At 57.4% G+C, this 25367-nt stretch overlaps 10 protein-coding genes across 10 annotated transcripts; 4 read left to right on the top strand and 6 right to left on the bottom strand.

Annotated features, from left to right (window-relative positions):
* Positions 1-15: 15 nt before the first annotated feature.
* Positions 16-1067, bottom strand: EX895_000456 (uncharacterized protein; the record flags this gene model as incomplete). Its single annotated transcript, XM_029881057.1, has 2 exons — positions 16-923; positions 1019-1067. 2 exons carry the CDS (start codon positions 1065-1067, stop codon positions 16-18), a joined length of 957 nt encoding a protein of 318 aa, XP_029742443.1.
* Positions 1068-1677: 610 nt separating this feature from the next.
* Positions 1678-4485, top strand: EX895_000455 (uncharacterized protein; the record flags this gene model as incomplete). Its single annotated transcript, XM_029881056.1, has 1 exon — positions 1678-4485. The coding sequence occupies one exon, from the start codon at positions 1678-1680 to the stop codon at positions 4483-4485; it is 2808 nt and encodes a 935-aa protein (XP_029742442.1).
* Positions 4486-4713: 228 nt separating this feature from the next.
* EX895_000454 (uncharacterized protein) lies at positions 4714-5496 on the bottom strand (the record flags this gene model as incomplete). The annotated part of the gene is made up of 1 exon (XM_029881055.1): positions 4714-5496. One exon carries the CDS (start codon positions 5494-5496, stop codon positions 4714-4716), a length of 783 nt encoding a protein of 260 aa, XP_029742441.1.
* A 455-nt stretch (positions 5497-5951) lies between these two features.
* On the bottom strand, positions 5952-7226 carry EX895_000453 (uncharacterized protein; the record flags this gene model as incomplete). Its single annotated transcript, XM_029881054.1, has 1 exon — positions 5952-7226. The coding sequence occupies one exon, from the start codon at positions 7224-7226 to the stop codon at positions 5952-5954; it is 1275 nt and encodes a 424-aa protein (XP_029742440.1).
* Positions 7227-8500: 1274 nt separating this feature from the next.
* EX895_000452 (uncharacterized protein) lies at positions 8501-11044 on the bottom strand (the record flags this gene model as incomplete). The annotated part of the gene is made up of 1 exon (XM_029881053.1): positions 8501-11044. The coding sequence occupies one exon, from the start codon at positions 11042-11044 to the stop codon at positions 8501-8503; it is 2544 nt and encodes an 847-aa protein (XP_029742439.1).
* A 1715-nt stretch (positions 11045-12759) lies between these two features.
* On the top strand, positions 12760-14422 carry EX895_000451 (uncharacterized protein; the record flags this gene model as incomplete). The annotated part of the gene is made up of 2 exons (XM_029881052.1): positions 12760-14112; positions 14204-14422. The coding sequence occupies 2 exons, from the start codon at positions 12760-12762 to the stop codon at positions 14420-14422; spliced, it is 1572 nt and encodes a 523-aa protein (XP_029742438.1).
* A 625-nt stretch (positions 14423-15047) lies between these two features.
* Positions 15048-15842, top strand: EX895_000450 (uncharacterized protein; the record flags this gene model as incomplete). Its single annotated transcript, XM_029881051.1, has 1 exon — positions 15048-15842. One exon carries the CDS (start codon positions 15048-15050, stop codon positions 15840-15842), a length of 795 nt encoding a protein of 264 aa, XP_029742437.1.
* Positions 15843-17626: 1784 nt separating this feature from the next.
* Positions 17627-21463, top strand: EX895_000449 (uncharacterized protein; the record flags this gene model as incomplete). Its single annotated transcript, XM_029881050.1, has 1 exon — positions 17627-21463. The coding sequence occupies one exon, from the start codon at positions 17627-17629 to the stop codon at positions 21461-21463; it is 3837 nt and encodes a 1278-aa protein (XP_029742436.1).
* A 189-nt stretch (positions 21464-21652) lies between these two features.
* Positions 21653-23176, bottom strand: EX895_000448 (uncharacterized protein; the record flags this gene model as incomplete). The annotated part of the gene is made up of 1 exon (XM_029881049.1): positions 21653-23176. The coding sequence occupies one exon, from the start codon at positions 23174-23176 to the stop codon at positions 21653-21655; it is 1524 nt and encodes a 507-aa protein (XP_029742435.1).
* Positions 23177-23786: 610 nt separating this feature from the next.
* EX895_000447 (uncharacterized protein) lies at positions 23787-25277 on the bottom strand (the record flags this gene model as incomplete). The annotated part of the gene is made up of 1 exon (XM_029881048.1): positions 23787-25277. The coding sequence occupies one exon, from the start codon at positions 25275-25277 to the stop codon at positions 23787-23789; it is 1491 nt and encodes a 496-aa protein (XP_029742434.1).
* Between the last annotated feature and the right edge of the window lie 90 nt (positions 25278-25367).

Below are 25367 nucleotides of genomic sequence, written 5' to 3'. Positions count from 1 at the left end.
GGCAGACGGTTCAATCTACATGCCCGGGCTTTGGACGACAAGCCACGCTGGTACTTGACGTATCTCGCCATTGTCGTCGTCGAATTCGAGGTTGTATTTGGCCTCGAGCAGTTCTGCCTCCTTCTTCATCAGCTTTGCGAGATTGGCGTTCCTTGTGAGACCCGGACCACCGGACTTGACGGTGGCGCCGTAGAAGCAGCTTGTGTCTGGGTACATGCCGAGGACGCGCGATCCCACGGGATAGTCGGATGCGGGCATAGTCTGCAAGCTGATGGGCAGAGGGATGATGTTGTCCATGCCAACCTTGTACGTTCCTTCCGGGCCTGGCTCGTCGTCATCCTGCACGGTGTATTCGTTGGTCGACTTTGCGTAAGAGAGGACGGATGCTTTGAGCCAGTCGGACTCTTCGTTGGTCTTGCTGGGTAGCACGGCGACTTTGCGACCTTGACTGAGCGGGTGTTGCGCTGTGAGCGTCTCGCGTCTTCCACGGTTTGTGGAACTGGAGCCTGTGCTGGACGATGAGCCAAGGTTCGAGGGACCAAGCGGACCGTTGGATCGCCTGCCTGATGGTGTTGGTGTTCCAGCGCTTCCAGCCCTCACTTTGGACGCTAGGTCCTTGCGCGGCGTAGAGCTTCGTGAGCTGCCGCCATCGGCTGAGCTGCGAAGGGCTACAAGGATGCCGAGTTTTTCTTGTGCCGACTCGATGGCAGCAAGCTCGTCCTTGGTTCGGCTGGTGAGATCGTGACATACATCGTCAAGTTTGCGTCTCTTGGTGCGGTACTCATCTCCCCTGTCCCCATGCTCCAGCAGCGAGACAATGTCGGTCCGCAGAGCCTCTGCAGATACTGCCTTGTCTACCGAGGCGATGCGAATCTTTTCGAGTGTGCGCAGGTTTTGCCGCACCGCATACCACAATTGTAGCTCTTTCGACATTGGGTGGGGAGAGTTGCGCGATGTCAGTGTCCTGCTCCTACTGTGACTCGTCGTGAACATTCTAGTGCTTGCGAATCGCTCTTACCTTCGGAGCCTGTGGCCGAAACGCGATCCTTTCCGCGCCTCAACGCCATGTTGCCCTGCGTTGCTACCTGCCCACAATGCGAATGCCTTGTCGGTCCTTCCGAGCTGCCTCGATTGCGAAGAGAGCCTTGAGCGTGGGAAGCTGCCGACTAGGAGACGAAGCACGGCTGTGCCGAGAGTGTGATTTAAGGCGCTGTCGGATGTGATGGAGGTCTGCAGTCTTTTGTCGCGTGTCTATGGTGTTGATCTGTTTCGTGACTTTGGATCTTGTGATTTTTCCGATTTGCTCGTCCCGATTTCAGAAAACCACGCCTGGAAACGGCGTCTTTGCTCGCTTAACACATGCAGAGTGACAAGTAAGCGACGGCCCAGCAATGCTCGAGAATGTCACGGGCCACAAGCGTGATTTCAGAGAGTGCTGGACCCTGCCACAGTTAGAGCTAGAACCTCCCTCTGTTCTGAGACCTTCATACTTCCCGAACATCTTCGGAAAGCTGGCCGACGGGATCACAAGCGGGCTACGCCATCTGCCCTCACGCTCTTCCATATACGACCGTCTAGCGAACGAGAGCCACACAGGAACATCGTTGATGGCTTGGCACTCTCGTTAAGGCTTCTTGCCTGAGGAAGCTCGCTCGACTCGTCAGCATACCTTGGAAGATGTCCCTGCGGCCTGATTCGGTCTATCGTGTGGGCCTTTCCAATCATGCTGATTCGAGAGAAGCAAAGGATGCCCACTTTCCGCCAAAAGTCGTCCAGATCCGACTGACCGAGCAAGCGTTACAGCAGCTCGCCAATGCCTATGCGAGCAGCGATGGCGGCAATACAGGCATCAGTATCGATGTCGATCCCAAAGATCCAGTCCTAGTCGTTGGCAACTCAAAAATCGCCCTTCATGCCCCCCTACCAGTCAGTGACGTACCATCATCCAAAACCCCATCGTCAGCAGACGCAGGCTCTACCTCGACAGCTCCGCATGAGCTGTACAAGCTCTCGAAAGAGGAGTCGACTTTGCATCGCATCGGAACAATCGCCGCAAAGCTCTCAGTCAAACCCACTCGCGATGTCTCGGCCGTCGCACAGCGTCTCAAGCAGCAAAAGGAGGAAGAGGAGCAACGCAAAGAGGAGCGACGAAGGGCCTTGATGCAAGGTGCATCTCCCCACCCAGCCGCTCCTTCTTCATCTAGAGCAGGAATCAGCAAGACGCTGGCTGGCGTCCGAGCTTCCAGCGGCTCATCTTCTCTACTCATATCTCCCTTGTCAAGGTCCAGCAGCTTGAACAGGCTCTCCACTCGGCGTGAGCCCAATCTCTTGCAATCTACGTCCTTGTCTCGAGGCGTCAGTCGCGAGCTCTCTCCGGTAGCCGGCGCAAATTCCCACGCAGCTGCACATATCAAGACTCAAGGTGTTACCCATGGTGCTTTTGCAAACGCTCGACGCACTGACAGAGCTTTCACCGACTCGCCAAAATTGACGGGCACCACCCCATCGCGTGGTTCTGGCCGCCTGCCTGACCCAGACCACGCTGCTGGAATCTCCGGATCGAGTCGAGACCATACCAAGCCAGTTACGACTCACGAAGAAGAGCATCAGCATACGGATCGGGATCAAACAGTCCAGACAGCGCAACTCTCGTCACCCGTTGCCGCGTCTGACGCCGTCCCGAAGAAGACCACAACAAAGCTTACGACTCGACAACGTCTCGCCAAAGCCACCAAAGCTGGCAGTCGCCTTCTCACAGCGTCTGAGCGTCGCGCGACTCCAGAGAGAAGAACAGCTCCCTTGGCAAGTCACGCTTCGCCACCGTCCAAGCTCAGTACCCCCACTAAACCCTCACCTGCCGAAGGCAGCAGTACCGAGGCAGCAAACGCCTTACTTCAACATTCGCCGCCGAAAGACAAGACCAAGGAGGTAGCCGCTAGCAAATCAATGCAAGGCCGCAAAGATGTGAACTTCATGTCGAAGGAGGCTCCTGCGGCAACCGTGCAGGTGGTCACTATGAAGAAGGCGAGGCAATCTCATACCGCCGATGACGCCAAGACTGAGACATCGCAGGCCTCAGCTTCGTTCGGACCTCCAAGAAGGTCAGAGGTCGAATCTTCCCGGATCGACTCCCCCACGCGAACAGACCGCCGCATGCGCGAACACATCTCGAGTGATCATGCCCTTGCCTCATCTTCCTCCGCCAAGCAGGCGATGTCAAGGAAGAGTGAAGAGGACCCTGCAGATGCAATACAACGCAAACGTCGACGCACCAACGACTTCATCCCTTCCGATTCCGGCCCTCCACGTCGTGATGCCAACCAATCTTCTTCGTCTGATCCGAACACTCAGCACACTGACGAGAGCTCGGGCAGACGGAGGGAGCCGAGTCGGGACGGCTCCGCCCGGCAAGTGGAGATGACTTCGCCCCGAGATGCACAGACCCGTGCAAGCATGCCCGTATCAGCGTCGATGCCTTCCTTTATACCCTCATCCAAGCGTCTGCACACGGTTGTCGAGGTAACGGGCCGTGAACCTCGGCGGTACAAGGCAGAAGCGTACCATGATAGGCGACGGGATCGTTCCTACGACGAGCCGCGCTATGACGAGTATGGTGCTCACGAACGAGACAAGGGCGAAGGGAGAAGGGGACGAGCGGAGGCTGGCGATTTCGGAACATCTTCTCGCGGACTTTCTCCAACTTCTCCTTTAGCAGATGCGTCAGCAGCATCGTCGGTGGAACGGCCAACAAGAGGAGTCGGCCCAGGAGCAACGCACTGGTCTGAGCCGTGGCTGGATGTGCGTTCCAAGGCAGACTGGCACCGACTTGCACAGCGGTTTACAAAGACGCAAGAAGAGTACCTCGTATCTCGTCAGAGGCTCGAGGCCGAGAACGAACGGCTCGAACGGGAGCTGGAGCTTGCAACCAAGGAAGAAGAGGCCACGGCACATCTTGATGAGGTTCCGGCCGAACAAAGCCTCTTGTTCTCTCCGCACAAGGTGTCTGTCTCTGCTGCGACTCGGGGTGGTGAGGCCGATGATGTCGACACGATTATGGGCGACGTCGAAAAGGAGACGGCCATCAACACGAGCGTCAATTCTCGAACGCGGCCTGATGCTAGACCCAAACCAGCCGAGGACGATGGCAATGATTCGCCCGAAGAAGGCGAGATGCGATCGTCCGATGACGACGGAGGGGATTATGCGGTCAGCGGTGGCAATGCGGCGGACAAGCGAAGTCCAGAAACGACTTCGTCGCTCGACTCTCTGGTGCCGGCGTCGCGCAGGAGCGAGTCTCCTGACAACCTCGCGTGGCGGTCCAGCTCGACAAGGGCGGCCGGGTCTGACAGCGCTGATCGACCGCTTAGCTATGCTGACCTTGCCGATCGCGTCAAGCAGCTGAACGAGCTGCACGGCAGCTTGAGTCGCATGCACCGCGTGTTGACTGATTTCAAGGCGAAAGGCGCTGTGGCTTCGGTCAGGTAGCTTTTGCCATTATTGAGTCTATGAGTGCCGTTCTCGATGCTCCCTCACGCACATGGTTGTCTTCCTCTGTTTCAATGTGTTCACAGCGCACCCGTGGTGCTCATTCTCAGATTCTGTTTTCAGACAAGTCAGCGTGCTTAGATGGGTGAATGCTCTGGCGTGCGCGTTTGGCTCTAAGGAACCGGATATATGGTGCCAGCTGCAGCGTATGACAATGAGTGGCATCAATCAAGACGCTGCCCTCTTCATCGGCCCCAACCTCTCGACGAGATCAGCGACCCTGCCCGCTTCCCCACCCACACCCCTCAAGCCCTCCAACACGCCCTCGCGATCGCCCACTCCCTTGTCCCTGGACATCTTCATCTTGAGGCCGATCTTGGTGATCTTGATCTGCATGCCCACAATCGCGCGTTGGAGCAGCCTGACATAGCTCTCAGGTGCATCGTCGACGCTCCAGACCTCTGCCTTTTGGGTTTGGTCGGCGTACTTGCGTTCATGGGTGTCACTGAGGGCGCGGGTGATCTGGGCGAGGGTAGCAGAGTCCGTGGGGAGGATGCGGCCGTAGACCTGGAGTTCAGCGTAGTTCCACGTGGGCACGGTTTTGGCCGTGGCGGGTTTGGTGGTGGTGTACCACTGGGGCGAGATGTACCCGGCGTGGTTCAGGGGCGAGCTGAAGACGACGAGCACCTCTTCGGGAGCCGAGAGAGAGAGGAGGGCTTTGGCTTGCGGGTTGGAGCGCGCCAGGTGGCACTGCAGCCGGCCCAGGTCGAGCGTGTCGTCGGGACCGCTGTTCCACGTGCCGTCGACGCTGTTGTTCGACGTGGTCCCCACCGACTCGGCAACGGGCGGAGGTGTGCCAGGAGGCAGGAAGAGAAACGGCAGGTGACTGGCTTGCAATGTGGCCTGTCCGGCGAGAGGTATCGCCGTAGTCAGCAGGCCGAGCGAATGCTCGCCCAGAAACTCCTCCACTGCGCTCCACTCGGATACGACTGTCTCTGGTCGCATATACATGCTTTGTTTCGCGTTCTTGGGTCTGGCCGATGTATCTGATATCAAGCTGAGTGAAGAGCGTACTTTGAACCTAACAGGGTTGGGTTGATTGAGGTACACGGTGCATATATATACAGTGCGCAGATGGACGACGGAGCCAGAGGTGTCGAGCCGAGTCACGAGGGGCGAAAAGCAAAGGTTTGGCGAGTCAGAAGGCCGATTATGCATAGGGTATATCGGAGCTGAATGCTGCCTGCCACGCAGTCGTTCCGATTAACAGTATTTGGCCGGCGGCGGAACAGAAACCCCACACAAAAGGCGAATTTCTAATCTCTCTCACACCCTTTGGCGGGAAGACGGATGCGCATTCATTGACGTGCCGATGCTTGGACTGCGGGGTACTTGTACTGTAGATGGTATGTATATAGATGGTATATGATCAACAGAGCGATGTTGGGCAGAAGGAAGCAGAGCGCTCACTTCGGCAGGATAGCACCATTCGAGTGAGCAGCAGTGCTGCCCGAACTAGTCGACATCACCTCGACCCTCTTCTCGCTCATTCTCCCATTCGCCGCCTCGTTCGCATGCCCCTCGAACACGGGCTTGTCCATCATCTCGCGTCGGATCTGCTCCCTCTCCTCGAACTCCTCGCGCTGGTCCCTGTCAAAGTTGACCCTTGCCTGTCTGTCGTAGTGGGTTGAGCTCTCTGGGTTGAGCGCGCTCGGGTTCTCGCCGTGGCGGAACAGGTTCCACACGCGCACGTACACGGGCTTGAGGCCCGTGATCTCGGTGTCCGAGTCCTGGTCGAGCACGACGCTGTTGTACTTGAGCAGCTTGAGGAAGGTGAAGTAGCACACGCTCAGGATGCCGCCGACGAGCGGGGCGATCCAGTAGATCCAGTGGTCCGAGTTGAACTGCCCCGCAACGACTGCGGGGCCGAAGGAGCGCGCCGGGTTGAGGCCGCAGCCGGTCCATACGGCTCCGAGCAGGTGTGCGGCGAGGAGGGTAAGGCCGATGCCGACGGGCGCAAGATACGTGGCGCGGTGCTTCTCGACCGCGAGCATGAGCACCGAGAAGACAAGGATCGACGTGAGCAGCATCTCGATCAAGAACCCCTGCGCAATGCTGATACCCGGCTGCAGCGTCGTCGTCACCTGCTGGACACTGTTGCTCGGCGTCAGACCCAACACGAGGGCTGCGCCCGCAATGCCTCCCAGAATCTGCGCAACGAAAAGAATCACCGCGCGCCGCGTCGTCAGCACGCCCACCAGCCACAGCGCCACCGTGATGGCCGGATTAAACAACCCGCCCGTGATCCTATAAAACATCCACGCCGTCACCAACAGCGACATACCGAACGACAGCGCAATGAACATGATCTGCTCGTTACTCAGTTGCGTCGCCGTCTGATCCTGCGCCGCCGTTTTTGTCAGCTGTGCCGTCTTCGCTCCGCCCTCGGCGAGGAAGAGGAACATGGTGGTCCCGATAAACTCGCCCAGCCCGGCCATAAAGTGCGGCTGGAAGCCCGAGAATGAAGGTTTGCCAAAGTGGCGCCGCTTGTTCGGGTCCGGGTGCCCGAAGGCGTCGTGGTGCTTGTGGTGCCGGTGGAAGGGGAGCGCGATTCGATGATTGCGTCGCGCAGTGTGGGCCGTGTCCGTGGAGAGGCGAGGCGCAGAGCCGCGAGCGCCTGCGACTGGGGCAGTGGTGGTGGTCGGCGATGCGTCGGTCATCGACATGGTTGGTTGCGACATCTTTGGTCGAGAGAGGAGTGTGTGTTGTTTGCGAGAAACAAACCTGAGCGGATTGAGAGGGGTATATATGCTACAATGCTAGCGAGGGTGCTTGCTCCTGCAGAAACAGCGTCGCTACAGCGAGTGAACCCGCGCTCACTGCCAAGCCATTCTTACCTGCATGCTTGAAACACGATTCTGGCGTTCATTACAGCTGAACTATGCCATACGTCACGACTCTATGCTCCAATCGCCGCTGCAAAAAGAGAGTTCGGTGAATGACACGCGACAACATCGCTGCTGCGCGGGACTGTGATGCTAAAAAAAGGTCCTCACTCATGCAGCGGGGAAGCGCGCAACTTGTCCATCCACATCTTCCTCAATGTACTCTGCAGTGACAAGGACCGTTGCATGAGCACAAACGAGGTAGTGGGAGAGAGAGAGAGAGAGAGAGAAGCCGGGGAAGAGGGCGAAAAAACAAACCTGGTATGCTCCAATTCGTCTTTCGTCATAGCCACAGTCTCAAACATCGACGCGCAGAACTCTCTCGTAATAATAAGCGTGTATCGGCGAATTCTCCACGTTCAGTCGGGATGCAACCAGGAGGGATCGAAAAGCGAGGTCAGACCCCCGAGTGACGCAAGCGATCCAAGGTACCCGTAGGAACCATGCATCATGCAGCGGGAAAAGACATTGCTACCTTTTCGTCTCGCCTCTCACGTCCCCACGTCATTACAGTAGAAAAGCCGTGGAGAACACAGTGCAATTTGAACCGAGTCGAGTCTCGCCGAGTTCCTCGGATAGAAGCGTTCGACGCCGTCACAGCCACGATCGAAGATGGCGGCCGAGCACGGTAGGATTTTGATGTCATAGCCGGTGGGTGCAGCGAGGACCGGAGGATGGTGTATTTACAAGTGAGAGAGCTAAATATAGTCCGGTCGTGGCCGCTCATGCTTCTGACTTGGCAACGACGACGTCACCTTGGATTCCTAACGAGTGCGTTGCCTGACGACCTTAAAAATAGATGAAAAGGCGAGGAAATGGCGGCGACGAAAATTCGGTTCAGAACCTGTCAAATAGAGCATACCTGCATCGGCTCTGTCTCGCGGGTAACATTGGGACTGCCCTCGGTGCTAATTTGGGGTACGAAGGTCACGTTGGACGACCACATTGGAACCAAAAGCGCGGAACACATGGCGCTCTACTCTTGTTCGCACCATTGCGAGACTCAAGTTGGAATGGAAAGCAGTCAAGTGAAATTTTTCGCTTCTGTCAAGAGTAGATGGGCTTGACAATCAGGCAGTCCCAGCAGTCGACGTCGTGTTGCCCGTGGGATCCTGAATCCCCAACAGGCCATAACTCCACAACTGGACCGCATCGCTCTCTGTGCCCTCTGGACTGATCTCGCCCAACGCCGTGACCGCAAAGCGCTGACTCTGATTGCTCCACGTCCAGCTCCACACCTCTGCAAAGCGCTCGGCAAACGCGCCGTTCACCGCCTGCCACAGCCTCGCCCGTCCATCCTCCAACGCCTGCACCAGCGCTCTGTCGTCGCACCACTCTGGTCGCGCGGTCAGCCCGCTGGTCTCGACCTGTGTCCTGTGCGCGGCAGCGTCGCAAGAGGCAAGGACCCGGTCGAGGCCGGACGCCATGAAGTTGGTCTGGAACCCCCACGAGACAGTGCCGTGGTAGGCGGTGCGGTCGAGCTCGATGGTTTTGGTTGTGTTGGGGTCGTAGGCGGGGTTGGCGACGAGCATGCCGACGTTGGTCAGCAGCCCGCGCGGGTACGGCTGCAGCGCTGTGATGACCGCTTCGATCAGACTGCGTGAAGGATTGCGAGAGTACAGCAGGTTGAATGACAAGTCCGAGTTGAGCACGGGTACCGCCGTGCCGTCCTCCAGCAGCGAGAGGCTGTAGATCGTCGTGTTTCCTCCTTGCCTACCCTGTGTACTGTTCGCAACAGGCTCCTGGCGCGCAGTGAGCGCAAACTCTGCTTCCCGGCTCCAGCCTACACTGCGCCACCTACGCTGCACGTCGTCGGCGGTGCTCCCGTTCGAAGCAGACAAATTCAGCGAGCCTTGGCCGTAGAGCAAAGAGGATGAGAGGTTGGCGCGCTGCACGTACGCTTCCAACCTCTGCTGCGCCTGCTGCGCCGACACGTTGTACTCGAAAAACTTGGGGGCTTCTCGCTCCCACACTTGTGCATACTGCGCCGCTTTGTCGGCCAACACGGCTCCGCTGGCGTTGACTGCGGTCGAAGTGAAGTTGGACAGCAGCCCTGCTCTGGCCAGATCGGATACGGCGTACAGTGCTGCGGGTACCAGAGCGGTTGAAACGTCCCAAGGAAACATTCCCCACCCCAGACCCTGATTGCTGTCCCTCCAGTTGCCGACACTCAGGCCAGGCTTGACACGCGCCAGGTTCCTGTAGTCGCTCGGATCCTGTGCGAACGCAATCGACGTGTTGAGCACATACTCGACATTGGCATACAGCAGCTCGTAGTAGCTCGTGCCGTTCGCCAACACGGCACGGCGCGAGAGGAACTCGCGCGCTGGGCCCGAACTCGACAACTCCGGCGTCGTAGCATTGTACCGCAGCAGATAATCCGCCAGCTGTGGCAGCAGCACATAGTGGGTATCCTTCATCTTGTAGTCGTAGAAAGGCTCGTTTCCGCTCTCCGGCTTACCCTCGCCGATGTTGACAAACGTAGCGTAATCACCGATAGTCTCCTCGTGGCAGACCTCGCCCGAAGTGGCGTTGATGCGCTCGAGCACGCCACCGAGCACCGACTCGATGGCGAACGGCGTGAGCGTCTTGTTGTTCATCAGCATGCGCGTGGTGAACATGGTGTCGCGGCCAAAATAGGTGAGGAAGCGCCAGCCGCCCGCAGTGAACTTGGATGCGTAGGTGAGGAAGGAAAACTGGGCCTGCGCCGCGCGCTGCATCGAAGCGGTGGTGTTGGGCGCAAACAGCGTGTCGACGGCGAGGGGCGCGAGCGCGGTCTCATTGACCTGCACTGTAAACGTGACCGAAGCAGGCGGCGGGATGGCGCGGGCGGTATCGTTTGTCTGCGCAGGCGGCGCGAGGATGTGGATCGTCGGCGGCGTATAGCTGCCGTTGTTGGAAGGAATCACGTCAAATGTAGTGCCGTTGTTGGCTTGAAGAAGCCACTCGAGCGCGTATCGCACCTTGCCCGTTTGCTCTCCCTGGGCGTTGCGGACGATGGTCTCGTTGATCCAGGGCTTGGTCAGCCAGATGGTCTGCTTGTCGGCCCGCGTGACGGTCCAGTTGAAGATCTCGTGGGTGAGACCATTACCCTCGGTATAGTCTCGTACCGTCCTGATGGAGCCGAGCAAGGTGGTGCCAAGCGTGGCGGATTGCGAAAAGATCAATTCACCAGTCACGCCGGATTGGTTGTACTCGCCATTGGCGCCTTTGATCCCTGCCTCGCCCAGGGTCACGGTCAGACCCTGTCCCACAGAGGCCGGCTGTTCGGTAGCATTGGAGCCAACAGTGTATGGCAAAAAGTACGCCACAGAGCCAGAGTTGCCCGCGGGAAGCGCAACCACGAAGCGGTTGAGGATAGGCTTGGTCGAATTGTCAGGTGGATTGGCTGCGGTGGTGTTGGTGAGTAGGACCTGCGCTGCCGTCAGGTTGCTGCGAAAGAGGTAATTGTCGTATGGTCCCGATGTGAGGTTGAGCGAGACATCGATTTCCTCTGGCGGGTTGCGTGTGACGAGCGGATTGGAGGTGTTGTTCTGCTGTTGACCGTTGACGAAACCAAATGCAGCAGCAGAAACAAGGGTCAACGCCAAGGGGCCCACGACTGGGATCTTCATGGTGACGCTCTCGCAGAGGTGATGGTGGATGTGGTGAAGGCGGAATGATAGCAACCTCGTTGTCTGTTATATACGTGCCTAAAGAGCGTTAGTCTCACCCAGCCGGTCCGGGCTACGTCAGGCTCAGAGGCGAAGCGAGCAGAGCATAAAGGCCAATGCGGACGCAGGATCTTCGCATGGAGTCGTTCACCCCACCTTTTTGCAACAGACCTGGTGACCAAAACGCATGCAAATTGCCACGGCGTCAGCGGCCGAGAATGCCGAGCAACCAACCACGGCTCCCCACGACGCCATCGGCTACCAAACTTACCTGCAACGTCCGACCGAAGTGGACCCAAGCGAGATGACACGAAAGTGGTCGTTGGGGAAAGGAGGATGCGCAATTCAACGTGTCTCAGATCTGTGGAGCGGCTTGCATCATCTACCAGCTTGGCGCCTCCTGGTTGGCGGGTCCTGACCACGACTGAAATTTCGAGGACCTCGGCAGGGCACATGGCAGGACGACGAGTCCAGTGCGGGGATTTGTTAAGAGCTCACAGTTCAGAGCATGTCGATGTAAGCGAGTCAAAGCATTCGGAAGTCGGGGCCGGAACCTTGTCCTCGTCGCAACACTCGAGGCGAGGTCAGAACAAGTCGGACAGGTCCTCTCCGGTCGCAGTGGACGCAAAGGCCCGCCTCGCTACAGCCTGTGTGCGCTGCATTATGTCTCAACACCATGCGGAGGACGCGGAGGACGTATTTCGGCTATACAGACAGGGAGCCCCCTCTGTGTCAAGGTGGGCAGGCGAGCAAACACGAAATGTGAGCTTCGCTGTTGCGGCTCTCACGGAGGCCGAGCGAGATGCTACTAGAGGACTTGTCTGCAAGTACCTCGACGTCGGCAGCGCTGGAAGGGTCGACGGATGGCGGACCACACCGACGAGCAGCAGTGCGAGGGAAAGCTGGGCGTTTTATTCTGCTTGTTAGCACGTCGTGATACAACACATGAAAATCAATTCTGCTCTGACGGAAAGAACAGGCTTTGCTTCCCCCCGCGTTATGACAGCGCGGGTTATGCCGGCGGTGACCGTTCTGCCCCGCAAGATTCTGCCGTGTGACCTCGGCTTGCTATTGACTTGGCATGCATCGTTTGGCAGCCAGGAGATCGCAGCTATTTCATGATAGAGACGGTCGGAGCAGATCGTGCAGAGACTAGACTCAGCGGACTGCACCAAATGAACGAGTCACCTGTCACACGCACAACGGATAAAGAAGATTTGACTGAGGACCCTGAACACTTCTGCCGCCATTCCCGCCTTCATTGACTGCATCGTCCATGGCTTGCGTGCTTGCCGGTTTGGTCCGTTGCCGACGCCTCCTAAGGTCACGTTCGATACTCATTGTCACAAGGGTAAAGCTGATATAAAGAAGTGTCCGAGGTCAGCGTTGCCATCTCTCCAAGCTTATAAAGCCTTCATCAAATCATCGGAAGCCCTTCGTCGCGTCACCTTTCCTTTCTTACAACTCGGAACTCAGTAGCCACACCAAGCAGCAAACCGCTGCATACCTTGTCAGCATCTTCATCAACCGACACCAAGCCTGCCAATTATCATCTGCTCAGCAAGATGCCGGGTCCCGGCTCGCCACACTCGGAGCGCGAGCCTTCATCTGCCCAAGCCGGCCGCTCGAGCATACTTGACTCCACCACATTGCCACGCATCAGAACGCAACAGTCAATGTCGTCATTGAGAACTGCATTTACGATGCCTGTTCAGTCGGCCTCCCTGTCCTCCTCGGTGCCTGTGGTCAAGCCCAACACTGCGCAGCTTCGACCGCGCCTGCCCATCGAAGCGACATTTATCAGCATGACGATCGATCACCCCAAAGCCGCAAGCAATGGCCTGCTCCTTCCGCCACTGTCTGCTTCTGCCCACCCTGCTGAGGTCGCTCCACCGGCGGAAGGCAGGACGGCGATGGAGCTGGTCGAGGCTGGTGCGGCGGTCGAGGGGGACAACGAAGGGATGGCGGTGGAAGGCGGGTGGGGCGGGTGGAGGGTGGTGGCGTGCGCATCTGTCTACTTCTTCTTCACTCTTGGGTTGGTGTACTCATTTGGTATAATTCAAGAGGAGCTCGTATCGGGCGGTGCTTCGGATGCTGCGACGCTGGGGTGGATCTCGTCGCTGACGGTCATCCCCGTGCCCGTGCTGTCGGTGCCGATGACCAAGGCGGTGGCTCGCTTTGGCAATCGTGCCGTGGCAGCGGCGGGCGCCGTCTGCGTCTCTGCCGGCTACGCGGGACTGTCTACCTCGTGGTATCCGACCAACCATCCGAAGCATCCGCTGAGCGATCGAGTGCAGCAGGGACTGGCGCTGAGGATGGTCCCGTTGGTGGTGTTCACGCTGTTGCAAGGGGCAGGCTATGGACTTGTCTTCTTTTCCACGAGCCAGATCGCGGTGGGCTACTTTAAAAAGAAGCGCGGACTGGTGATTGGCATCGTCTACAGCATGAGTGGGTTCGGCGGTGCTGTCATCGCCATCCTGGTGCGAGCGTTGGCCAACAAGGTGGGGCTCGCCTGGTCGACGAGAATCCTGGGGAGCATCGCGGGAATCACCATGCTGCCGCTCGCATACTGGCTGGTGCCGCATCAGGACGAGAGGAGGAAACGATGCGTGGAAGCCTTTCGACTCTCTCTGTTTCTCGATGCGCGTTTCAACCTGTTGCTCTTTGCCACGGCGCTGGGCACGTTCCCGCTGTTTGTCCCACCGTTCTTGCTCCCGACGTATGCAAAGTCGGCTGGATTCAGCCCGAACACGGGTGCATGGCTCGTGGCGGGCTACAGTCTGGCTTCGGCGATCGGACGAGTGGCGTTCGGGATGGTGGCGGATACTCGAGTCGGCCCGGTGACGAGTCTGATGCTGGCACTGCTGGTGTCGAGCATGAGCATTATGGCCATTTGGACTGCTTCGACGAGCCTGGCGACGCTCGTACTTGCTATGGTGCTCAATGGAGCCAGCTCGGGCGCTCTGCTTTCGCTGCAACCGCCCGTCAACGCCGCCATCTTTGGGGTGCATCAGACCGCCCTCACAATGGTAAGTGACACCTTTTTACTGGGTCTCGGTTAACCTCAATCGCAAACTGACACACAACCCGCACTTCTCTCCACTTCCTCGTGTGCCACAGTCGATGATGATGTGCTCGCGAGCATTCGGCTCTCTGCTTGGCGGACCGTTGAGTGGATACCTGCTGGATGCAAGCGGCGGTCCGAATGCAGGCACACAGGCTTACCGTCCAGCTCTGCTTCTGATGGGCAGCATCTGCCTGGTTGCAGCCATCAGCGTCGTCTTGCTACGAGACAAGGTGGCCAAACGTCGCAACGTCGACTGGCGTGCTCGCATCTGATCCCGCACCTCTATGGATCATGGTGAACCAGTGTTAGATTAACAGTTCGATTAATCGGGAGTGGAATATGATAAAGTTTCCCGATCCGTCGTTCGGCGACTTTTGTTTCGAGTGTGCCCAACTGCCTCAGTGTGGAGTTTAGGGCGGTTGCTGCCTGGCGATCTACGTTGCGCGGCAGAAAACGGTGATTTTTACACCGCCACTTTGTGCCGTTCATGGGTTGACCGATGAACGAACGGCAGCCTTGTATGCAGGACTGCAGTGCTCGTGCAGATTTGCTGTTGGCCCCTTTCGAAATGTCGAGCCTCGCACCCTGGCCCACACTCTTCTTCCTCCATCACTGCCATCATCTGTAACGGCATCATCGCAACAACGGCATCTGATCTTCATTCACAGATTCAATTTTCAGGCTTGGTTTGCATCGTCACATCTTCTTTTCAGACTTTCGATCGCCTCGCCAGTTCAACAAGCATCTTCAAACGGGAGTCAAACGGGAGTTTGTAGGCGCCGGCTCTTCTTCCTTTGCCCAACAAGGATCACCACATCGAGACACCCCCTCGACTGACTCGACACATCCCTCATTATCGACCTTGGGTGCCTCAACCCAAGCATACACTCGACCATCATGCGACGTGAAAATCGCGGCGGAATGGAATTTTGCTGCTGCTACCTCCCCCTCGTCAATGCGGGTGCCTATCTGTTGGTGCTCGAGACAGCACTCGTAGCGCTTGCCGTCGGTATCTGCGCGCTTGTGCCACCTGCCATTGTTGCCGGCGACGGCTTCATCCCCTCGTGGTCGAAAGGCCTGGTTGCAGCTCTCGGCTTCATCACGCTCGTCTGGCAGGTCCTCGGCCTGGTCGCCGTAGCACGCCAGATGCCCACGCTCTACCGCACCTACCTCCGAGTCAACTTTGTGCTCACGCTCGCTATCATCATCGCCACCGTGGCATTCCTCGTGGTGGGGGCTGCACAGCACGACAAGGTGGTGCGCAATTGCGTCTCGACGTACGGCGTCATCCCTCCCAACTCGGACTCTTCGTCGACGATCTCGCTCCAGAGCCTGGGACAGTCTGCAGACGCCTTCTCCGAATCCGGTAAGAGCATCTGCAACATCTTTGTGTGGGCGCAGACTGGCTTCATGGCGGGGCTGATTGTGCTGATGGGTCTGACGCAGTTCTACATGCTCGCTGCGCAGCGGGCGTACGGCGGCGAACAGAGGAAGGCTTTCAGGGACAGCAAGGTGAGCTACCAGGATATCCCCATGAACCCGAGGGACTCGGGGGTATGGGAGCCAAGGGCGAACGACCCGTATGCTGGTCAGCAGCGGTACAGCGGCAGGGGTCGCGGATACGGCGGCGATGGTGCGTACGAGTCCTATGCTGGCACTCCGGATGGCAAGTATGCTCACACGCCGTACTAAGGAGCGCGCTTCCCCGTTCCTGCGCTTGTACAGTATGACGAGTCCTTTGACGGATGCGCTTTTGTGGTCTTCTCGATGCAATGTGAACGGACATTTCTTTGCCACTCTTACGATCTTGTCGACGTTGTTGTGCCTGGTGGCCTCTGAGAGGTCTGGCTGAGTGGCGCATCTATTTTTTTCTGCTTTTTCGTGTTGAATCGCGACTATCGACACGGGGAAAAGTTCGAAGAAATTCGGCTCCGAAGCAGAGGCCAAGTTGAAGCTTGGACCCTGAGCCTACTTTTTCTTTCTTTTTCTTTTCCTCGCTCAGCGCAATTAGCAAGCCCTCTCGCTGAATACCACGATCTCCACCACACGCACCCACACCTACACGCACCTACACACACGATGTCTGGACGACAGGGAGGCAAAGCGAAGCCGCTCAAGGCGCCGAAGAAGCAGAACAAGGAGATGGACGAAGAGGTGAGTCGCGTGGCTTGTGTTGACAGGCTAGGGTTCTGCGATTTCTTCCTCCAGACTGGTATGGTTAACTGACGATGCTTGCTTTTTCCGGTTTGTTTCGCGGTTGACGTGGGGCGGATGGATGGATGGATGGAATCGTCGGGGTGGTGTAGGACCTTGCCTTCCAGAAGAAGAAGAAGGAGGAAGAGGCAGCTAAGAAGGCTGCCGTCGCCAAGCTGACTGGCGGCAAGAAGAAGTAGATCTACCCCTACAGCATCAAAGTTCGGACCGCAGCCGCTTTGCTTTCTCGGATGGCTCGGACACACTATGCACTTTGCTCTCGAGGTAATGCTAGCCCGATGTCGGTAGACCCTCGAAGGTGCTGCTTGTGTCGAAGAGACACGCTGGATCAAGCTCATCTGCCTTTGTTCCTCCTCCAAGGCGTGCTCGGTGATGAATGGATACGAGGATCTGGCGCAAAGTACGATTGTGGTCATCAGCGACCGGATTCGGCTAGAATCGAGACTAGGGCGTGTCTGCAAATGAGCACATGCAAAGTGAGCGTTACAAACTGATCTGGACACCATTATCGTCCGGCAATTTTGTTCTTTGATCGTTGCGTGTGGGAAAATTAGCGCAATTACAAGTCACCGTCCTCTACCCGGTCACGTTCGTGTGATGCCATCTCGGCCAAGCTGCTGCTGCCTGTTAACTTTCACATTCGACGCCATGTCTCTGGCCTCTGAGACTTGCTGCATGCACACGCACATCTCAGTTTGGGGTTTGCATTTCCGCGTCGGTTTAGCGAGCCCAGTTCTTCGAGTCTTTGCTCTTGACAGGTTCCATGCTCCTCGTTTCCACTAGATCGGATGCCTGCCTCTGGTACATTCCCAGACGTAGTTTCCCGTAGCAGCAGCAGCAGCAGCAGCAGCAGCTCTAGCTTCGACGACGGCGACGACGGCTGGGGCAATACTTTCTAGTTCATTTGCCAAGACTCTGTCGTGAAATTCTGCCTCTCGCCTCACCTTCATCCAGTTCTGTCTTCGACTCTCGACCATCGTTATCGTGCAGCGCCACAAGTTGACGTCCGCCTCGTCACCTGCTTCATCTCATCCGATCCACTTGACCTTGACCGCATTCCACCGACGACGGCGTGCCCAAACTTGATTGGTGGGTCCACCGTCAAAGACCAATAACATCGAATTCTTCCACCATATTCCCGTCGACCTTATTTCGTCTATCTCTCGGCTCATTCCACCGCCTCTGTGGAGCTAAAGGATCATGCTCTGACCACTAAAGCGCTCGGTGAATGGTCCAGGCCCTCGTATTCCACCAACAAAACCATGCCCTCCGCGTACAGACATCCCGAACCTCGTCACGGAGCGTCGCTTACTCTCGATCTTGCCATCATGTCTGACCCTGTCAAGGCCAACGTCAACACTCGCATGCCCAAGGGCGCAAAGCGTCCAAAGACCTCGCGTGCCTGTCTCGCCTGCCGCAAGCTCAAAGCAAGATGCGAGCCTCCCGGTGGGGCCAAAGCCTCCTCGACCGACGACCCGCAATCTTCCAATCTGACCTTTCCTATCTGCCATCGCTGCAAGACCCTCTGCATCGACTGTCTCTACGAGACGCCCGCTGGTCAAGTCGTCAAAGGACAAGATCTGCAGCTTCCCAATTCTACTCCTTCGCCCGTAGCCGACTCGAGCAAACCTCCGCGCAGTGCCAAGCGGTCCAGACCCGACGACGGAAAAACAGCTACTCCAGACCCGTTCAGCAACGACCGTGCCATCTTCCTCTCTCCGGCCATATCTCCCTGCGCACTCACACGTTGCATCTATCGCGACATTGACATTTGCTCCTTGAATACACCAAACGCCGCCAATCTCGAACGCCCTGTCTTGGCTGCAAACGCTCTTTCGCGCCTCATCGGTGCCGCTCCTACTCTCAAACAAGAAGCTCAAGACTACATCCTCAGCCTCTCGGGCGCCTTTCGCCAAGATGTGGGCTTTTCTCTTGACTGCAAGCAAGCGCCGCCCGTTCTTTGCGCAGGAAAAGGGGCGGCACGCCTCATGTCTGGCCAGACGGTCGCACCACCCTACCCCATTGACGAGCTCGACTACCTGCTTCGCTCCCTACAACCTTACGAGAGTACATTACGCATCGCCTTTCAGGGCTTGTACGGCGCTTTTACGCCCTTCCTCTCCACTCCGTTCGAAGACTCGCTCAACCTTTCGACGTGCGAATCGGAAGCACAGCGCTTTTTGCTTTTCACCATCTATCTAGTTGCCTTGCCACATCTCGAGTCGGCGCTACCCCTAGATCCGATCAAGAGACCACTGCGACGAGCTGTGGATGTCTTGTTGCGCCGCACCATCCACAGTCCGCAGAACGACCACCTGAACATATTCGCCCTGCACAACTGTGCATCTTTGTTGCTCTTGCCTGTCGATGGATTCGTCCACAATCATCAACCCCTTCCCACACCAGAACAAGAGAATGACGGCTTCTTGGAGTTCGCACCTGACCTCAATCCCAGGGCCGCTATCATCACATCGCTTCTCGTGGCGCAACGGCTTGGCTACGCCAGCTTCGCTGACAAGCTGCCGTCGATACGCCAGAAATTCGAAGCCGATTCACCTGGCAATGCACAAGTTGGCGATCCAGCTCGTGACGATTTCGCACACGCCGTGCTCTGCACCTTCACTTGGCTCGCCCTGCTTCAATTTCGCGCATCGATCGACTTCGCTGAGGATAGCATCGAATGGGATTCTCTGTCGCAGTTCGAGCAAGGCATTCCGCGCATCCCCATCAATGCTATGACCGCTGCACTTTTGCCTCCACCGCCCTTTCTCTCGCCTCGCGAACAGAGTCGGTGTTGCTGGATGGCCCAACGCGCCGAGCTCTATACCATTGCTCGCGAGCACCGCCACCCCAAGCGCTCTGCAGCGTCCTTCTCGAAAAAGGAGGCCGAAGAGCAAGCCTTTGCGTACAAAAAGGAGCTCGACGAATGGCGTTACAAGTTTAACGAGCAGATGCGAAGCATGAGCACCGGTTTTCGCAAAGATCGGCGCGGCCTAGGATTGCATCGCTACTACTTTATCTTTTCCAACGCCGAGGCGCAATCGCTCCAAGTGTCGATCGGATCGGTTTACCACCACGAATTTGTGGCCGACATGCGAGAGCGACTACCGGAGCCCTTTTACGTTGACAACCTGCCATGGAAGACGGCTGCAACTGTGATGCTCGGGCACGAACAGGATAGACTCACAAAAGCCATCCTGATCAACCTTGCTTTTACGGATGCCATGCTTAAGGCGCTGGGGTTGATCTCGAACTTGACCCCCGTCATGCCGCAGCTCTATGACTTTGTTTCGTACGAGCAGACAGCAGCAAGCGAGATCCCGTCGCTCTGCATCGTCGCACCACCAACGCTACAGGCAGGTTTGTTCGCCGTTCCACTGCTTGCAGCAGCAGATCTGCGTCTGTCGGTGATCGAGACGTGGGGCGGCAGCGCGTCCTACTTCAACCATCATCTCTTGCCGTTGCTCGCCAATTGCGTCAAGTCGCTTCGCGCATGTCACGTCCACGTCGATCCTCCGGGCGTGCTCAAGATGCCTTTCACTACGGCAAATCCTATCGCCAACTATCTGCAGGGTCCATTCGAGATCCTTATGAGGAAGATCGCTTCAGCGGAGGAGCGTTTGCAAATCTCACACGTAGAGAGCATCCTCAGCAACTCGTTCCTCTTGTCGAGCAAAAAGAAGGAGATCGAGAAGATTGCCGAAGAGCTGGCGCCCGACGCTTCCGAAATGGTGCAGGCGATCGCCGACAGTCAGAAGATCGAGGACGAGATCTCGGCCAGCATGACTGGTTCCCTGCAGGTGCGAGGTATTGAGGAACTCGAGTATTCGGAATATGCGGTCAAAGTGTTCGGTTCAGACCTGCGTCAGGGAGATGTCAGACCAATTCGCAAGCCAGGTCGCAGTGAGAGCAGCTCTGCTACGACGCCAGAAGCCGATACTCGACCAAAACCGGGAAACAGCATGGAAAGAGGATTGACGGGCAGTACACCTGCAGTGCCGCAATTTCCAGCAAAGCGAACGGCACGCGCACACGCTCAGGTGGGCACTGCCACCGCTACTCTGCCATCTACCAATTCTGGTCCGTCTACACGGCCAGCCGAGTTTTGGGGTTCAGTAGCGCAGACCCTCCCGGCTCATGCTGGTGGCCAGACACAACATTCCACTGGGGAAAGTCACGATGGTCAACACCTGTTGCGAACTGTTTCTGACTACGCGACGTCGTCCTCTCTAGGGTCGCTGCCGCAGCCGCCAGGAACAGCATCTTCGTTGACGGACCAGACTGTCACACAGCTAGCGATGCAGCCTGACTCGGCTCACTCGACTTTCTATGCCGACCAAGGTCCACCGGGGACAGCATCATCACATGGTGTGGCACACAGCAGACGACTTGGAGGCGCACCGACGATGGCAGAATCGCACGCACACGGCAACACAGCCATGTACGCCAATGAAGGCTATTCGACCGAGGGTGTAGCCGGTATCTTTGCTTACGAGCTTGACAGAGCCCCAAGCACGAATGTAATTGCGTATGGCCTTGACTCTGGCACTCCGCAGACGCACGCTGATTCCGGCGAACGAGGGTTCTCGGGGCACGGAGCTCACCATGATCAAGACCCCGCGTCGTTCGCAGGTGCTGCAAGTTTGCCCGGATCCAGTCCTTGGTCGCAGCCTCAAGCTTCATCCGAGGAGCGGCGCTACCAACACGAGTCTCAAACAGCTTATGTGCCTGATAACGGCTTCCATGGGCATCCTACTTTTGATGCGTACTCAGTGCCTGGCCGCCAACCAGGGGTATCTGCGGTGCCGGGTGCGGAGTACTTCATGCCTCAGCAGCGAGCGCACGCCAACGGAGATGTTGCTGCCGCCGAGTACCACTCGGTTGACCCGGGTATCGATGACCATCAGCAGGCTCCTTCGCAGCAGGTGCATCCGAACCATCAGGGTGCGAATGCTCCATTTGCGCCAGCAGACCAGCATCACGCCACCTGGGACGTTTGGCACTGGACTCCTGCTCAGCAGCAGCAGCATCATCAGCAGCATCAGCAGCAGCAGCAGCAGCAGCAGCAGCATCAGCAGCAACAGCATTATCGAGGCTGAGGATACCACGGTCATAGTCACACCTTTGTACTGAAATAGCATGCTCAATTGAGAATACAAGATCGCACAAGATGCTTGCGTCCGCCTGCCATTTCACTCTTACAGTTTTCTTGCACCCGCATCAAGCGCTGCCAGTGCGTTGAAAGACTAGAAATGTATTTGAGCACGGTTGCGATAAGGCTGGGATCTTCACTCTTGCTCCATCGAGCTGGATGCAGAGGCGTCTTCCTGATGCAAGCTGAAGAAGGCCTTGATGGTAGCGTGGATAGCAGGGGCGATGCCCCATCTTCCGACGGAGGGGTGCAGCTGTTCGTCGTGTTCGTGTTCTGCCTCGTGGTCTGGTAACCCGACGATGGCGTTTTGGGCGACAGCGACTTTGAGCAGGTGGTGGAATTCGGCCTGGAAGTCTTGCAGGAAGGCTGTGGTGGTTGCATCTGCCAAGTTGGCGGGGACGTGCGGAGTGGCGGTGAGGTGTGGGTATGCATGGCCGAACCTGTTCCATCGGATGGCAAAGTGCAGTTCGAGCGAGGCGCGCGCCTTGTTTGTCAGCATGAACGTCTCGCTGGCGACGGGCAGGATGAGAGACTTGCCGAGAGCCTCGTCGATCTTGGCGCTTTTCCTGGAGGCTGTGGTGGTGGTCGTGGAGGAAGACGAGGAAGACGGTGGGTGGAACGGCGTGAAGTCGAGGCGGTTTTGTGCCTCCCATGAGCGGACGTGATCGCGTGCTAGGTCGGTATATGTCTCCAACAACGAGCTGAACAAGTTGCGTCGCAACGAGAGCAGCGGCACCATTGTGCGCAGCATCAGCAGGATCGCAGGCAGGTCGTTTCGCGCCAACAGCTTGCTGTACAACTTGTGTGGCGTGTCGAGCGCCGTAACCAGCCACGGCGGGAGCGTTAGCTGCAAGTCCCGGATCTGCGGCGATTGACTGCTTGCGGGAAGTTCGTCTTCCACAACGTCCAACGAGATATCGATCGGGAACAGTCGTGCAATGTTGCCCGCTATCCGAATGCTGCGCGTTCTCGAAGCTGTCGCTGCACCAGAGGAGGGTTCCGTTTGCGAGAGCGAGTCGATTTCCAGATGCGAAAACTGCACGAGACCATCGACCAGAGACGTGAGACGGCGCTGCCGGTCCTTGAGCCAGCTGTTGATGTTGGCAGCGTGTCGGGTCGCCGACAGCTCTTCCGCTATCCCTGTCCGTGACTTGCCGTTGTAGAACCGCCGATCAATGTCGCTCCCACTCCCCGTTCCCTCCACCCCGACCGACTTGCTCGGCACCAACGCCGCATCCATCACCATCCACACCTTGCCATCCGCCTCCCCCTCATCCTCCCCGCTCCCACTAATCAGCTTGCCCAACGCCGCACTCGAAGCTGTGAGCAGCGCGGTCAGCGCATCGTCGTCCATGTCGCGCAGCTTCTCTGCCAGCACCTGCTTCAGCTGTCCCGCACCCCGCCGCCCACTTGGATCCATGTACGACAGTGACAGCGTCGCCGCAGCGGTGCGAGTAGATGTCGAGGCAGACGTGCGGCGCCGTGCACGTTCCGCTGCAATCTGGCGCCGCAAGTCGTGCACTTCCAGATCCAGTTCTTCTACACGCTCGACGAGCGTGGACCGGTCCGTGTTGGACGTCGTGGAGCGCGCGGAGCCAGGTGTTTCGACGGGTAGAACGCGCCGCCGTGACGGCGAACGTGTGGGTGTCGATTGCGACATTGTGAGTTAGCTGAGCAGGATGCCAGTTGCCGGGAATGGGTGCTGAGAGGTTTCCTGCAGTCGTTCAGAGCGTGGAGATGTGGCCTAACTGCAAGTTGGAGGACGATAGTGCCGTGCAGACGTGATTATATCAGCCTTCCCTCGAACGAAGAATGGAGCAGAAAAGCGTGCGAGACGAGAAAGCAGGTCGATGAGGTATGCTGAGATCGTGGAGCGAGGTGTCAACGCGTAATATCCTGAAGCAGATTTGGGAGCGGTGACAGGGGTATAAAAGATCGCAAGGATGCCAGCTGAAAGCGATGATGACGATGGGGTTGATGGTGTAGGAGATGGTTCGGAATGTTGTGGATAGCAAAAATATGGTGTTGCTTCGACTCGCCTGCAGGGTCGTGCGGGCGCGTCGCGTCTCGCTTGGTATTTTCTGCTTCAGTGTGACCGACACAAACAAACATTGAAAAGTAGCGAAAGCCCAGGGATCACCGCCAACCTGGAGCTTTTGCCCCTTACGCATCTGCACAAACTCTGTCAATTGAGAGTTTTTGATTGACATGATGATCTTGGCGATGCAGAGCCAAAGAGATGGTATAGAACGCAGCAAAGAGTGACTACTTCAGAAGCGAGATCGTTTGCTGGATTCTCCGGCAGCACCACCGTCCTGACTCTTCTTGCGCTTGGGTATCGCCGCATTGGCTCCCGTGGCAAACCCAATCCCAGCCGGCATATTTCGCTTTTCCTTCTGCGTGTTCTTGCGCCTCCTCCTCTCCAAGGCCTTCTTGAGCTGCTTCTTCTCCTGCCCACTTGCCCTCTTGCCATCCTCATTCCCGCCACCCGACAACCGGTCGTATTTATCCTTGAGCAGCATCTGCTTGACCTCGCTCTTCTTGGGATAGAAGGGCAACAAGCCCTTCTCCACCCTCTCCTTGTTCTGTGCCTTGATCTTGCCCTTCACCGCAGACTCTCTCGCCCTTCTCTCACGTTCGCCTGCCAAACCCTCTGCTCTGCGCAGTGCAGCTTCCACCTTTGCGCGTTCCTCGCGAATCGCCAGCGCCTGCTCCGACTTGGCCTTGGGTCCCGCTTGCGTGGCCTCCTGCTTCTTGAGCTTGGCGAGCGTCTTCTTGAGTGTACTCAGCTCGTCTTTGAACATGTCCGGCAGGAAGGAGTAGGACTTGGCGAAGAGATCTTTGTTGACGCTTCCGGATAGCGACTCGAAGCGAGGATCGCGCACTTGGTTCGAAGCGGTCTCGATGACGTTGCGACGACGCGAGACCGGTCGCTTGCTCGAGACTTCGGTGGGGGCATTCTTGTTGGACCGCTTGGCGAGCTCCTTGCGTTCGTTTGCCTCTTTGCGTCGTTGTTCGCGCTGCTTGCGAGCTTCCGCCCATGCATCATCGGCAGCACCATTGGAGGAGGAACCGGTAGCTGTGCCTCCACTCAGCTGTCGCAGACGCTCTCGCACCTCGCGACGCTTTTGTTCCAGTGTTTCGTCGGCGTCGGATGAGGTGTTGGTTCTTGCTTTACGCTGCGGTTGCTTGCCTGCTTTAGCCTGGGCCAGACGCTGGCGGTCCTGTGCGAATTCATCTTCTTCCAGGTCGGAAATGTCGGGTTCGCTGAAATCGTCGTCATCGTCGCCAGCCATCTGCTGCCTGGCCTTCATGAGAGCCGAGAATGGAATCTGCTTCATCTGCTGCTGCAAGCCGTCCTGTTCGTCGTCGGATGTTGCTTCGTCGCTGCTGTACGCGGCACGGCCGGCATCCTCTTGGTCGTCCGAGACGTCATCGTCCTGAGAATCGTCATCTGAAGCCTCTTCGAGATCAGAGTCGTCCATGAACTGAGCATACTTTGGTCTCTCCTCTTGCTCGTCTTCTTCTTCTTCTTCTTCTTCTTCTTCTTCTTCTTCTTCTTCTTCTTCTTCTTCTTCTTCTTCTTCTGGGTTTCGTTGAGAAGCCTCGTCGTCGTCGGACCCTTCCAAGTCGGACCCAAGCTCGCTGCCAGAATCGAGCTGCAATGATCCATCGTCTGAGCCATCGGAGTCCTGTTCGAAGACCGCCGCTTTGCTTGCGCTTCGTTTCGGCGCCGCACTCTTTGTTGTGCCCTTTGCCATCTTGGAGTACGGCTGCGTGAGGTGATGACCGAAAGAAGGTGGATGTGGTGACGGTGTTGGTGGTCGAAGCAAGAAGTCAAAGTGGAGTTG

Source organism: Sporisorium graminicola, chromosome SGRAM_1 (genome assembly GCF_005498985.1).
Source record: "Sporisorium graminicola strain CBS 10092 chromosome SGRAM_1, whole genome shotgun sequence".
Classification (NCBI taxonomy): Eukaryota; Fungi; Basidiomycota; class Ustilaginomycetes; order Ustilaginales; family Ustilaginaceae; genus Sporisorium; species Sporisorium graminicola.
The sequence above is the reverse complement of the archived record's forward strand: the minus strand, read 5'-3'. Positions and strand labels throughout refer to the sequence as shown.